Source organism: Micromys minutus (genome assembly GCF_963924665.1).
Source record: "Micromys minutus genome assembly, chromosome: 29".
Classification (NCBI taxonomy): Eukaryota; Metazoa; Chordata; class Mammalia; order Rodentia; family Muridae; genus Micromys; species Micromys minutus.
In genome coordinates, this window is record NC_137964.1 from 23,184,539 (window position 1) to 23,199,153 (window position 14,615).

At 53.9% G+C, this 14,615-nt stretch overlaps 1 protein-coding gene across 1 annotated transcript in view; it reads right to left on the reverse strand.

The window, feature by feature from the left end:
• Positions 1 to 826: 826 nt before the first annotated feature.
• The window catches only part of AACS (acetoacetyl-CoA synthetase), a 39,040-nt gene continuing 25,251 nt past the window's right edge, over positions 827 to 14,615 (reverse strand). Inside the window, exons 8-18 of the mRNA XM_080940450.1 lie at positions 12,813 to 12,960; positions 10,108 to 10,188; positions 9,019 to 9,143; positions 6,447 to 6,511; positions 6,188 to 6,310; positions 5,423 to 5,536; positions 4,933 to 5,058; positions 4,290 to 4,359; positions 4,069 to 4,127; positions 3,148 to 3,350; positions 827 to 2,030 (exon numbers count right to left, since the gene is read on the reverse strand). Coding sequence (XP_080796576.1) covers positions 1,893 to 2,030; positions 3,148 to 3,350; positions 4,069 to 4,127; positions 4,290 to 4,359; positions 4,933 to 5,058; positions 5,423 to 5,536; positions 6,188 to 6,310; positions 6,447 to 6,511; positions 9,019 to 9,143; positions 10,108 to 10,188; positions 12,813 to 12,960 — 1,252 coding nt within the window. The 3' untranslated portion in view covers positions 827 to 1,892. The remainder of the gene's footprint in view (positions 2,031 to 3,147; positions 3,351 to 4,068; positions 4,128 to 4,289; positions 4,360 to 4,932; positions 5,059 to 5,422; positions 5,537 to 6,187; positions 6,311 to 6,446; positions 6,512 to 9,018; positions 9,144 to 10,107; positions 10,189 to 12,812; positions 12,961 to 14,615) is intronic.

The window sequence follows — 14,615 nt, forward strand, 5'->3', positions numbered from 1 at the left end:
AGCAAAGGAGAGAAAACAAGTGGCCACAGGAATGGCCGGGGTCCAAGATACTACAAATGGGATGAGAGCCCACCAAGGCTTTAGAGGAAGGAGACACCCCTAATAACAAGAAGGGACTCTTGTAGAACCTCTAGGAGCCAGCCCTGTACACACTCATGGGGCCACCTTGGGCTCTCGCTCCTGAACCAGGAGCTGCTGGTGGCTTCAAGTCCCTACTATGACCCATGGGAAACTGCAAAAGGTCCTCTCAGTGCTAAGTCCCCCAAGCTCCCCTGCGGCACAGCCATTAGGCTCAGGCAGCTTGACTGACACATCCCAGGAAAGACGTCACTTGGTTGACAGAGGCATATGAGGCCGGGCTTCCCTCACTTCTCTTCCTGCGGGAACAGGGATGGAAAGCTTGGTGGGAACAAGCCAGACAATACCACCAGACAGCAGATAAGACAACCACACCAGGGATGATGGAACATGGCACACGGCGGGGGAGGGGGGCGGGAAGGGGCAGGTGGGGGGCTGGATGATCCTGTATCCTGACGATTGGGACTGCCACCCCGCTCTCTCTAATAGGAAGGGCATGTAGGGCTGAACTGGGGTCTGTAGCTAGCTGGCAAAATCTAGGGAGACTCCCGTGATAAAGCGCCCTGTGATCCAGCTTCAGGAGTCAGGGAGGCCCAGGGTGTGAGGAGGCCCAAGACACTGGCTTAACAGACTAGGACAACGCTAAACACCCAGAGCCCAGAAAACACCATCATACAACTTGTACCGAGCCATCATTGGTTCGGCCAGCCAAACATGGAGGTCTGAACGCCTCAGAGAAACACGAGTGTACTGCGCATGTACAGGTGTGCGTGGCACAGATTTATTCCATAAAATTCTTCATAGCACTTTCCCCTTATAGACTTAAAATCCAGGACAGTTTTTTAAAAGGTTGTATGTTGTGCTCAGTTTTTTTAAAAAAAAAAAAATATATATATATATATAAAAGCAATTACCGGGACTTATGACATATTCCATGTGCCAGCTGAGAAGCACCATTGAGTCCTGGCAGCCAAAGCCTGAGACTTCATTTACAAATGCAGAGAACAGTCACAGCAGAAGGAGCCCAAGAACTATAAGAAGGGAGCACGGGATTTCCCTCTGAGGCCTGGCTGCTCCACCCCCGGAGGACTCCAGGGTCACACGGCCCAGCACCCAGCTAAGTGGTAACCTGGGGTAGACACCCAGGGACTCAGGTGCCTCCAGACACAAGATCCTCAATTAACATTAAAAACGCTGGACCCACTCCAACACTTGTGCTGTTAAGACCCACACAGTCAGGGACACTCGCCAGCAGAGGGTACTTGCCACAGCAGAGAGCTCTTGGCTGTCTGGATGATTCACCCACAACTACCGAGAATGGTGTTCTGGCCTTGGTGGACAGTACAGGAGCCGTCAGCCCAGGCCTCCCAACAGCCAGCTGTGAGGTGACAGGCACGCTGGGCCAGGTGCCCTGACTTCAGTCAGCTCTTGAGAAGACAGTACAGTCACAGACAGAGTACAGGTAAGACTTCACCTTCATAGAGCGAGATGGAACAGCGGGCCCGTGAGGCTGAAGGCCACATCGCTCCTCCAGTGTGCTGTCACCAAGTGTCACCAGCCCTGCACCTGCAAGGCTGTGCGCTGACCTATAGCAGCAGGGCCAAGACAAGCCTCAATGTACCCTTTTGGTCTCTGAAAGCCAGGCACATCCTGGAGCTCTGGAGAACTGGTCCCCCCCCAATGACTCCAAAACAGGAAAGCTGCTTCCGAGCCCGTGGAGTGCACGTGCCAGGGCCACCTGGAGCAGCCACTGTCTTTAAAGTGTCCCTAAGGTTCCATCACATGCACAGCTGGACAGAGTGCGAGCTGTTGGTTCAGAAGTCCTGCAGCTCAGGGATGTCCCGGTACAGGTCCAGGGTCTCGGGGTTGGAGAAGGCTCCCCGGTGCTCCACAGTCCTCCCAGCCATCACCTGCTTCACGGCCACCTCCACCTTCTTGCCATTGAGTGTGTACTGTGGGCCAGGCAAAGAAAACACAGAGAGGAGTGTTTGAACTGGGGGTGGCAGAGCAGCCTCAACTCTCTTCCAAAAAGAGCCATAAAACCAGACATGCAATGGCTTTGAACATGAGCCACTGCATCTGCAGACACGAGGGAACCCTTTGGAGAGGACAGCCCAAGCGGCACTGACACCGTCCACAGAATCTGCCGCACGACCCCATGAGCATATGAGCACCTCCAATGCACTGCTCCAGGCACACATGCAGGTACCCTGGAGTGGGCACACCAGGGGCCACATGGTCCTTGTCCAGAGTGGCACCACATCCGCCACAGGTGCCACTTCCTCTGACAGATGGTTCCTATCCATCTGCTTTCTTCAGATGTGAGGCAGTTGTAAAAAACAGACCTGTCTCTGAGTCGAGGGGTGTCAGGAGGCCCAGGCTACTCACTCATACACTCACCCACACTCGCACACATTCACTCGCACACCCACAGTGTGCACCTCAAGCTCTCTGCCTCCCTACCCCTTGGTGGCCAGGACCAGGCAGAGGGCAGCCACCCAGGTTGGTCCTGGTACTTAAGATCGGTGGCCTAGCTACCGTGAGCACACTCCAGGACTTCTCAGCCAGCTCAGCTGAGTCCGTCTCCAACTCCAGGTGTGCTCAGGGAGCCCCAGGCCAGAAGCCGTGTTCCCACCCATCACCTACCGAGCAGCAGCCCCCAAGCATGGAACGACAGTCTCATAGTAAGGATGAATAATTGTGTACACGCATGCCCCTGCTCCCCAACTCCAAATGACTAGCCCAGAATGGGGAGCCTTCAGAGGCCCCTTCCCTAGACCCCACAAACCCCAACACACATACACCTGCAGCTCCCTTCAGAGTTCACATCCCCACAGCTGTCTGCAGGGCACACCCAGGCCATCAGCCCCAATAAGCCATCCCACAGAAGCTGCTGGGAATGCTGTCTGTTATGAGAGAGAGAGAGAGAGAGAGAGAGAGAGAGAGAGAGAGAGAGAGAGAGAGAGAGAGAGAGAGAAGGCGGTTGCTAAGCAACGTGGTACCCATATAGAAGCAAGAGCAAGCTGCAGCCACCCAGGCTCTCATAGGCCCAGGTGAGACACGACGTACTGGGATGCCTTGGGTCTCCAGGATGAGGCTGGGCACATGGCGAGCAGACAGGCCAAGGCGGATGGCATCACGGATGCGCTTCACAAGGTCTGGCTGGAAAGTGTGCCCAGATGCCATCTTCAGAAACAGGATTACCCGCTCCTCGCCATCCCTGTTGTACTGCGGCACACACAGGCTGTCCTCCACCTCATCGAAGGCTTCCACTGTGGAAGCAGGAAGAAAAATAGCTTTGCACGAAGCTCTCCACAGGCCACCATGCTAAAGTCACCTGTCAGAAGGGAAGGCCACCAGGCCACCTGGGCTGTAGTACAGCTGCACCTGGAACTGGGGGATGCCCAGGTGAGGGCACACAGCATACATATGTAGTAAGATGCCACTGACAGGGAGAAAGGGGCCAGGCACAGAAAGAAGGAACCGAGTTTGAGTCTCACCCAGCAACACTGACCTAGCACTACCTGGGGCCCAGATCTCAGCATGGCAAAGGAGGCCACCTCCCAAGAAGGGTGGCTTTGGGACCTGGGCCAGAACTAAGTCCCTAGGCCAAAAGCTTTGAGAGTCCTTCACAGGTATGCAGCTGGTATCCTGCATGGTGCTGTGTGGCCTTTAGCCTTCACACACCCTCTCTGTGCCTCTGTATCCTTGCCCAGAAGGCAGAGATAGGATTGACCAATGCTTTAATCTTGCTGCAAAGGTGAAACCTGAAAGACGGCCAAAGCCAAGTGACCTTTACCCTTTCTGAGGTCTTAGGAGGTGCCACAGTGTGGCCAGACATGTTCTGGAAGAGAGGACGCATGCATGGAGACCAGCCCTCATCCTGCTACACAGATGTCCACCCTCACTCGTCTCTTTAGCAACCAGGGTCCTGGTCCTGTGGGACCACCCCGGACCTGAATGAGAGCAGCAGAGGAGAGGCGTACGAACCGATGTTGTAGATCTCGGAGCTGCCGAAGCGTACGCCATTGGGGTTGAGGGTGCCATCACTGCAGACACAAGAAGGGCACGGCTAAAGGATGTGGCAGTGCTCCAATTCTCTTGGCAGGCTCCTCCCCCTGCACCCAACTGCCACCTGCTGCCCTCTCCTCTCTCACTTCACAGGACATGTCCCCTGAGCCTCCAGAGGGAGGGGCAAGAAGTCACCTTACCTTCGGCCCAGCATGATGATGCCTCCTGTCTTGGGGTTGATCCTGCAGTAGTCACCGTGTGCCCAGACACCTTCAAGAAAGGCAGAACAGACTGGTCACACTCGGGGTGGGCTGGGACACACCTAGACAGACACACGAGGCAGGGACAGAAGGGAGGGGACCCTGGCCACAGATTTCAAAAGTCTAGGAACAGGCAGCGTGTGGCTGAGCACTGAGGCCAAGGAAAGATGAGACAGGGGACTGCTTAAGTATGGTGACACACGCTTGTGACCTCAGCACATGTGAATGTACACATATAATTTACACAAAACCAACAAGCCCTGTGGGGACTGAGTGTGTAAACAGTGTCCGTCACCAAGGCAGGGGAATCAGGGCCATGGATAGGAAGGTCCTCTATAGGTCACCCTCCACTGTCTCCAGAGCCCCTCCCCCAACTGCCACTTTCACTGAACAAGCCCTGAGCGGAGAGCGGGCAGGGTGGGCAGCCCTCAGTCCCCCTCCCAGGGGCTTGTGTGGCTCTCGGCACAGCTGGTGTCTGGAGGCCCTGAGTGCAGGGGTGGGTTGAGATCGACCCCCGAGGAGGTGGTGGAGCGCGTCCTTGCCCCAGCCAGGCACGGCGTGGCGCCAGCCGGCTCCCGCCTACCTGGGAATTTGGAGAAATAAGCCTTCCTGTACTTGCTGCCGTTCTCATCATTCCAGAAGTGCGTGGGCTGGCAGGGGATGGGCTTGGTGCACACCAGCTCGCCACTCACCCCCCAGACGGCCTTCCCTGGCAGACGGGAGAACACTGAGCCTGGTGCACTCATGAGCACGGTCCCACCACACACTCCCTTCCTTGTGCTCCTACTTGGGGACACAGCTTTGCTGCGCACAGGCAGGCGAGAGTTTGCAGAACTGCAAACCCGCCTACAACCTGCTCTCACAGCTTGGCACTCGTCTTAGCACCTGTGTCTCTGAAGTCCGGGTCACGGAGCCTCTGAGTGTAAAACCCACTCATGGGAAAGGACACTGTTCCCCAGGGGAGAGTGATCACTCCCCGCTTAGGTGGTTGAAGAACCATGACAAGCCAGGGGCACAACTGCACATGTGTTTCTCCCTCCTCACATCCCAGAAGGGTCAGGGAGCCCAGTCACCTTCCTCGTCCCAGGCTTCCACGGCCATGCCGAGGTTCCGGGCTTGGATCTCACCCTTGTACACAGGAATAGATGAGTTCTGGCCCATGAAGCAGGAGATGATATCAGTGCCACCTGCAAGCAACAGCAGAGGACAGGCGACCCTCAGGGAGAGGACCCCCTTTGGGCTCTGTCAGCAAGACGCAGAGTTGCCTGGGCAGGCACCAACCCTGCCACAGACACACGCATGACAGTCCCGGCTTCCTTGCACAGAGAAGCGGCAGTGTCCCAGACTGGACCCCAGCCCTCCCTCTGTCCCTGTTGCCTGGTGACATCCTCTCTGACTGAGCCTCCCCGCCTAAATGCTCTCAGCTGGTCACATGAAAGCCCAAGACTTAGACAGGGAAACAGAGGCCTCCCCTGAAGGCACTCACACACCACACACCTTCCCCTCCCTCCTCCATGGGCACATAAGCACGACACACACCTCACACAGGCGTATTCACTACACTACACACACGGATGCACACCACACAGGCACATGCACACACACACACACACACACACACACACACCGAGGCACACAGCAAACTCAGATGGATCACAGCGGTCAGGACACTGTGGACGCGCTGTCAGGAGTCCAGAGGAGGTGTCTAGTCCAAGTAGGCACCCTGCTCCCCTCACAAAGTATCTAAATGCACCCCCTAAACCATGGCTTCCAAGGGTCATCCCACACTTCCCTTCCTATTTGCCCATTCCTCCGGCAGCCACTGTCGATGGCCCTACCTGAGATGGAGCCAAGGAGCACGGTGCTCTTGATACATTTGTACACATACTCGTAGCTCTGGGCTTTCAGTGGCGAGCCGGTAGACAGGATCGTGTGGAGCGTGTGAAGGTTGTGAGTTTCCACTGGGGGCAAAAATGACCAGAGATGAAGCCAAGCCCAATGCCCTCAGCCAAACTCACATGTAGGACTCAGCCAGAATAGATTCCGGTTCCTGAGGGGATGGGTGGTTCTGGGGACAGGGACTGAGGAGCCACTCACCTGGCTTCATGTCCTTCTCCTCCAGCACCGACAGCCACTTGGCTCCCGTTCCCAGGATGGTGATACTATGACACGGGTGAGAGAGAAAGCATCCTCAAGTCCCCAAAGCTTCCTACCATCAGTCACAGACTCCAGCAATAGCCTCCCACTCCCGCTTCCCACTTCCGATCCCAGACAGCTCGGCCCTGTCGCCAGCCTGGCATCCAGGTCCAGCAGGGATCCTCATGGAACAGACCCTGAGGACGGTGAGACATGACTGACTCTCTCCAGTGAGACAAAGGCCACTCCTCATGAGGGCTGTCCTACTGCCACACGGCCCTTGCAGATGGGCGACTGCCCTATGTCCCAAGAGAGAGACCACAGAACTCTGACCCCATCTTTGACCAGAACTTTCTCTCTATGAGCTCACCTCCATAAGAAAAACCACCCTTAGAGGGTCTGGTCTGAGCCTGGAAGTTAAGAGCCTGAGATGTGCTGTGCAGCCAATTAGGACATGATAACCACAGTCTAAAGGTTTGTTCCTAGCTGTGTGCATGTATACAGAACTTGAGATCCTAAGGATGTTGTCAGCTTCCTGATTCTGACCAGTGCCTCTGGCTTCAAAAAAAATGGGTTCCTCCTCTTCCTTCTTCAGGAATTATTTATTTTATGTATGTGAGTACACTGTAGCTGTCTTCAGACACACCAGAAGAGGGCATCAGGTCCCATGACAGATAGTTGTGAGCCACCATGTGGTTGCTGGGAACTGAACTCAGGACCTCTGGAAGAGCAGTCAGTGCTCTTAACCACTGAGCCATCTCTCCGGCCCTTCTTCTTTTTCTTTCTTTTTTTTTTTTTAAATGTTTTTCTGTTATTTAGTTTGTTGTAGAGAGAAGAGCACACGTGTAGAGGCAGAAGACAACTTGCAGGAGTCTGTTCTCTCCTTTACCATTAGGTCCCAGGAATTGAACTCAAGATTATCAGGCAATGGTGACAGCATGTAGCTTTATCCACGAAGACATTTATTTATTTGTTTGTTTGTTTGTTTTGAGATTTATTTATTTATTTATTTATTTATTTATTTATTTATTTATTTATTTATTTTTGAGACAAGGTCTCTCTGTGTTGCCCTGGCTGTCCTGAAACTCACTCTGCAAACCAGGCTGGCCTGTAACCTTAAGCTCACAGAGATCTGCCTGCTTCTGCCTCCCAAGTGCTGGGATTAAAGTGTTCCACCTCCACCCGCCAGCACCAAGACATCCTGCTGGCCCCCAACAACAGGGTTTCTGAGTGTACTGACCCTTGCTTTAGTCTCAGTACTGGCTGAGATCCTACCCACTGCCCATCCACCCCACACCTCTGCTTCACTGCCAATGCCGGCTGAGTCGGCATTGAGGGCTGCAGTCCCCGCCTAGCGACCAGGCCACACCCGCCATGTTGGGCGACAGGCACCAGAGTACAGGTGCTACCTGGCAAGAAACAGGTCTCAGTACTGGGGTGCAGATTCAGCACATATATCCTGCATGGAACCAACCCACAGGTCTATGAGCACATGGGCTTCACATGCATGCAAGTGCACAGCTGCAGTTCACGCCCACATGCACACATGCATGTATAGATTTCATGCACACGAGTACTTTCCTTGAGTAGATGAACATGTATGTAAACATAATCTCATGCACATGTATCGCAAGCTGCACTGGAGCTCAGGGCCCCGAGGACAGTCACTTCCCTCTCCACACTCCTTCCAGCAGCTTTCCCCACTCCCTCCTACACCCACCCCACCATGCCAAAACCAGTTTCTTTGCTGAAGCCTGGCTAGCAGGTACCAAGGGATGTGATGGCTCAAGATTTTAAAACACCAGTAATGGGCCAGCTCAGTGGGTAAAGGTGATTGCCACCAAGCCTGACGACCTGAGTTCGAATCCCCACAACCTACATGGTAGAAGGAGAAAACTCAACTCCAAAGAGTTGTCCTCTGACCTCCACTTGCACACTACAGCATGCACATACCCGCATACAAAATAATTGTTATTTTTAAATGTTTATTTTTTAAAAAAAGATGTGCAGTGTTGGTCCAAGCCTTTAATTCTGGCATTTAATCCCCATCTCAAAAACAAAAAACAAAAAAAAAAAAACAAAACAAAAAAACAAAAGAGAAAACCTGCAACAGCCAAAAGAAGCCACTGGCAGCTCCTTCTGCTTCTACCATGGTGGCTGCGGCTGGTGACTGAGCATGGCAGAGCTCCTGGCAGTATTCCTGGCACCAAGTCTGAGCCTCCATCACTGGTGAGGGGTTCATCCACCCAGTGCTGGCAGCACAGGTGTCTAGGGGTCTCTAGAGATGACATTTTCATCACCCCCAGCTACCAGACATTGTTCTGTACTGTGTCCTGCCCACTCCACAAGCATCAGCACTGAGGGTGGGACCTGTCCTGTGCTCCATCCCCTCTGCTTCCAGAACCCTCCAGGGCCCAAGCAGAACGAGCACTCAGAGACAGAAGGGGGCATCAGCTCTGTCTGATGCTAAGCATCCCCCAGTGACAAAAATGACAGCTTGCTGTTGTCAGCTGAGAAGGACCCAGGTACCTACCCTATCCTGTCCACAAGGTCCCACAACACGCTGGGTGTTGGAACCAGCGGGGAGCCATCATACAGGACCAAGGATGCTCCTGTGGCCAGGGCTGACACCATCCAGTTCCACATCATCCAGCCGACCTGCCACACACAGGGAGACCAGGTAAGCCACGCAGAGGTGCAGGCCTGGAATCCTAGCACTAGGGGGCAGCCGGGAGAGGGGGCTGAAGAACTGTAAGTTTGGGACTAGCTTTAACTACACTGTATAACCCAGTCTAAAAGAAACAAACAAATCACTTTTTGGTTTTGGTTTTTCAACACAGGGTTTCTCTGTTATAACCCTGGCTGTCCTGGAACTTACTCTGAAGACTAGACTAGGCTGGCCTCCAACTCAGATATCCACCTGCCTCTGCCTCCCGGGTGCTGGGATCAAAGGCAGGTGCTACTACCGCCTGGCCAAAGAAGTGTTTTAAAAGAAAATGACTGACCCAGGCCCAGTAACTACTTCTCCATCTCTGGTGGTGCAGGGGAGCAAAACACAAAAGGGGGCATAAGGAAGGCAAGGTTCAGCAGGAACCCTCCAATGTGGAGGGCAAAGGGGGCACCTGCACTCCCCTACATGAGCCAGAGGAACAAAAGACACACCTCTCTTAGAAGCCTGGGCAAACTTGTTGTGGGGGGTTGTGTGTCACCTAGCACCTAGGGTCAGTACTGGGAGAGGGAGATAAACAGCTAGTGAGGGTGTGGTGGCGCATGCCTGCGATCCCAGGATTTGGGAAGCTGCATGGCAGGGAGTCAAGAGGCCAATGCTAGCCCGGCTACAGGGTCAAGCTCCAAATAGCCTGGACAATTCAGCTAGACGCTACCTCAGTCCTAGGCATTGAAAACAGAAACATGAATAGTACAGGTATGCCACCCAGGAGACACTGCCAGATCCTTCTGGAACCTCTCTAGACTGGACAGGAACACCCCAACTCCCAACCCAAGCTCTGGGTTAGTGGCAGCACCCCCATGCTGCTCTGAGCCAATGGCAGGTAGAGACCACACCCATCTGCCATCCCCAGTACCGCAGCCCGGAGGGGCAGCAGGAGGCCGCAGGACACACCGTGGTGTAGTAGAGCAGGATGTCACTGCTTGTCATGTTACCATGTAGCACGTGCTCCTTCAGGTGCTGGATGAGGGTGCCCTGCAGGAGGGAGGGCGAGACTCGGGTGAGACAGACACATGGCCCATCTCCCCTTCCCTGAGAAACCCAGCAGGCGTTCTCTGGCTCTGTGGGCCAACTTTGATGCCATCTGACACCTTAGTGTCAATCAGAAAACCCCAGTACACCCCACCCGCCTACGAGCTCTCAGTGCCCAACCCATCAGGAACACCATGAGGGACACACCAACTTCACAGTGAGATGAGAGAGAGCTCACCAGCCAACAGTATTTGTGTCCCTGTCCTTGGGCTCCTCCTGGGAAAAGATCTCTAAACACAGAGCTCAGGGACACCACGACGAGGGGACCCACAAGGACACCTCCCACCCAACCTCCAAGTGATAGTTTTAGTACAATAGCAAATATTCCCAGGGTCCAATCCACAAAACACTGTCCAGGAAATACCCTCCTCTCCCAGCCTGCTTCCCCAAGGCAGCTCAGCAGCCCCCTACCCTGCTCATGGGCATTCCCAGAGGTTCCCATGGCGACTAGCAGGAAGTGGTGGGGGAGGGGCACTTCCTCCCCAGAACTGAGTTCAGCTAGTACAGGGAGTTCCCACTGCCCATCACTTCACTCTCAAGCATAGTTTTCCTGCCTCTATTCTAGATCCCCTCTGAGATCCTGAGGACAGGCTGGGGATGTCACCCTTTAATGGCCCTAGAATGATCAGCTCACTGTCTGGGCCAAGCCCACAAGCTATGAGCACCGGGTTCACAGAGAGGCTCCCAGGCTACAGAAAAGCCACGGGGCTGGCACAAGACCCCACATGTCACTTGCTCACACTCAAGAGAAGTCAATGAACAAGCCAGTCCAAGAGGGGCGTCCATAAAGGCTGCTGTCATTTGAGTAACAAATGCCCCCATAGGCATATGTGTGTGTGTGTGTGTGTGTGTGTGTGTGTGTGTGTGTGTGTGTGTGTGTGTGTGAACACACAGCCTCCAGCAGGTGGCACTGTTTGGGAAGTTACAGAACCTTCAGGAGCCTGAGTTTTCCTGCAAGAAGTGTGGAGGTCAGGTTTTAAAGTCTGGCCCCACTTCCTGTTTTCCACTTCCTGGCTCCCAAGTGGGGAGTTTCTCCTCTAAGCTGCTTTTCGATGGGGTATTTTACCGCAGGCACAGAGAAGTAACAAACACAAGGTTGAATAGAAACCATCTCCCAAGAGGGGGCTCTTCTCCTTCCGCTCACTGTGGATCTGCAGCAGGAGTGAGAGTCCCCACTAGGGTCACACTGGTACCTGCTTGTCACCCTCAGGTTCTAAGCTCAAGAGAAGGCAATGCCTTTCTCCTTCAGGTTCATACCCTCGGTTGGCCTTTGACTGTTAAGGGCCAGGCTGACTGCCTTCCGACAGGGAGGTGACACAGGACACAGTAGTGTGGGTCCCTGGGTCTCAAACAAGAGTTTCTTTTTTTTTTTTTTTTTTTTCTTTCAGTACAGGGAATGGAACCCATGTGCTGGGCAGATACCAGACTGAGCTGCAGCCCTGGCCCTGAGTGAGTTCAAAGAAGGAATGGAACACTGTTTTCAAAAACCCTCTCATGAACACAGGAACCCAAGCAATAAGTCAGTAATGACCTCTGACCCGCACACACCAAGACGACACTCCCCTCTCTCCTGGTCCACGATCACTTATCTTCAAGGCAAGAACTCTCCACTGTGAGTAGGAACACACGCCAGTGATGCCAGTGTTCGGGAGGATGAGGCAGGAGGATTGCCACGTTCAAGGCCCATCCAGGCCAGTCAGACCTTGCCTCACATAACAATAACAACAAATGGGGGCTGGGGGACAGCTCTCAAAACCAGGTAAGATGCTTAGTTAGCTGGACATACAAGGGCGAGGTGGGAACAGAGAAAACGTGGCCTTCCTATCTGTCCTTAAATGCACCAGGCAGAATGGTGGCACGTGAGTCACAGATTAAAGCCTAGGTGCTTCTTGAGAGGCCACCTGAGGACATGTGACCAAAGTCCCTGACCAGGCAAGGATGGAGGCTGTGTTCAGAAGCTAATTGACTCGGTCTTCACTTCCCACCCCTAGAAAGCAGGTTTCCCTCACATGAGCTTCTAATCTCACAGCACAGGAAGCTCTGAGCGAAACAGGCTTTTATCATAACCTCGTGGTTTTCGAGTGTTTTCTGACCACAACCTACAGTCCCATGTAAGTTTCAAAGGCCACCCTGCTCCTGCTCGAGTCCATAGACCATACACACACACACACACACACACACACACATACACACACACACACACACACACACACACACACACACACTATTCCCTGGTCACATCCTTTGCAAACCAGATGCGCTGGCACAGTCCGTCCTCTTTTCTGCTTGCCTTTTGAAAATGACAGCAGCCCATCCCTCTGAACTCACAATCCCCTTTGGGCCCCACAACCTGCTGGCTCCTCGGGTGCATCCTGCATTCCGCATGCTCCACACCACCTCCGGCCTATCACAGCCAGCACAGCCCAGGGCCACAGTGTTGCTCCATGGCCCTGGGCACAGCCCCACGTCTCCCCCAGGCATCTCATTTCGAGAAAAGCAGCACCCTGGGAACTCTGCAGAAGGGACTAGTGAAATGCCTGTCAGCCCAGCGGAAGCAAGACACCTACCCCAGCAGAGTGTACCATGCACTTGGGCGCTCCTGTCGTGCCCGAGGAGAACATGATGAACAGAGGGTGGCTGAAGGGCAGCTGTTCAAACTCGAGCTGTGGCGCCTGCGCCCCTGTCCCACTTGCCAGGAAATCATCCAGGAACACACTGTAGGCGGGAACATGGGAAACCAACAGTGAACATTCCAGGATGCCAGAATAGCTCTGCTGATTCTGCCCCCAGCTAGATACGGACCAAGATCCCGCCACATCTACCACAAGAGCCCGGAGTGCTGGCTTGCCTGGTATCCAAGGATACTGAGGGGGTACGGAAGGAAGCCCTGTGCCTGAGAAAGGGAAAAGTCAGGCTCCCAAATTCAAGACGGCTAAAGGGGAAGTCACAGAACTTGAAGATTTGGCCCTGGAGTTGCTTGGGTCAAGGGTTGGCTTTTAGAGACAACACACGCACACGCGTGCACACACATGCGCACACACACACACACACACACACGCACACACACACAGAATCAATACCATGCTACATTGCTGGGAAGACTAGCTCATGGCACACCTATCGGCTCACTGTCCACAGACCCCGGGACCTGGGGGCCAGCTTTACCGACATCCCACTTCCTTGTTCACACTTCACCTTCCTGACAGCAGCCAGGAACAGGAGTGCCTGCCCCACTCCTGAACCTGAGGCTTCTGCACCCTGGAGCAGAGGCAGAAAGGCAGCGTCGGGAAGGCAAGGCCACCAGCCCAGAGCTACCACAAGCGAATCTGTGTCGCCCTCATTTATTACATCCCGGGGCCTACAGCAGCCATGTAGGAACAGCTGACCCAGAGTAAAGACAACTAACCCAAACCTGCCCTGCCTCACAGCCCACAGCCACCAGAAGCCACCAGAAATGGGTGGCCCAGAACCACGGAACAAACAGGAACAGCGGGTCTCCATTTTCTGACAAATCAAGCTCTCTCTTCTAAGCAAGGAAGTGGGATGTCATTAAACCGAACAATTTGCTGATGCTGTGACACCAAAACCCGCCCCACCTGGCATGAGAAGACGTGCCTCAGAGACCAGGGACAGGGGACAGCCTTAAAAAAAAAAAAAAAAAGACATTCAAAGTGATTCTGACAGCCGCACCCCCACGCGCACCTCCTCCGCAGCCCTGCTCTATGAAGTGCCAGTCTAATGGACACTTCCCACAGAGAAAAGCCCTTTCTTTCAAAGGCTCTGCAAATCACAGTAAATAACCGTTGCTTTTGTTTCTCTTCTAAAAATGAAGGGGGGAAACTGGGTGGCTCTGTCCTGCACTCTCTAGACCGACAGTCCACCCTTGCGGTTCTTCTGTGACAGCCAGCAATCTTGAGGAAACAAGGGCAGTGCCTGGTGCCTGGGCTCTGCTGAGGGGATCCCATGTCATACAGAGCAAAAGCAACTGGCTTATTCGGTTCTCCTGGCTCCCTCACTTTATATCAGTAATGGATAAACAGAAATGAGCCCTTGCTCTCCTCATCTCTGCCTCATGGCCTCCATCTAGGGCTAATTCTAAGGTGGAATGCGGAAGATCCACCGTCTGACTACAAGTTACCAGGTCAGCAAGGTGCCTGGGTCCACGGGCCCAAACACCTAGAAAGGGTCACTGTGGACTCACACTGCCATGGTTGTGGGTGGCTTCAAGGGACACACGGCTAACCACAGCTAACTGCAAACTTGCACCAGCACTGAGCTATTTAAGTCACAGAGGGATGTACCATCCGAATTTGGAGGATGCTGAGAGCTGAGCCGGGTGAATGACGGTCACAGGGCCACCCAGCTGGGAT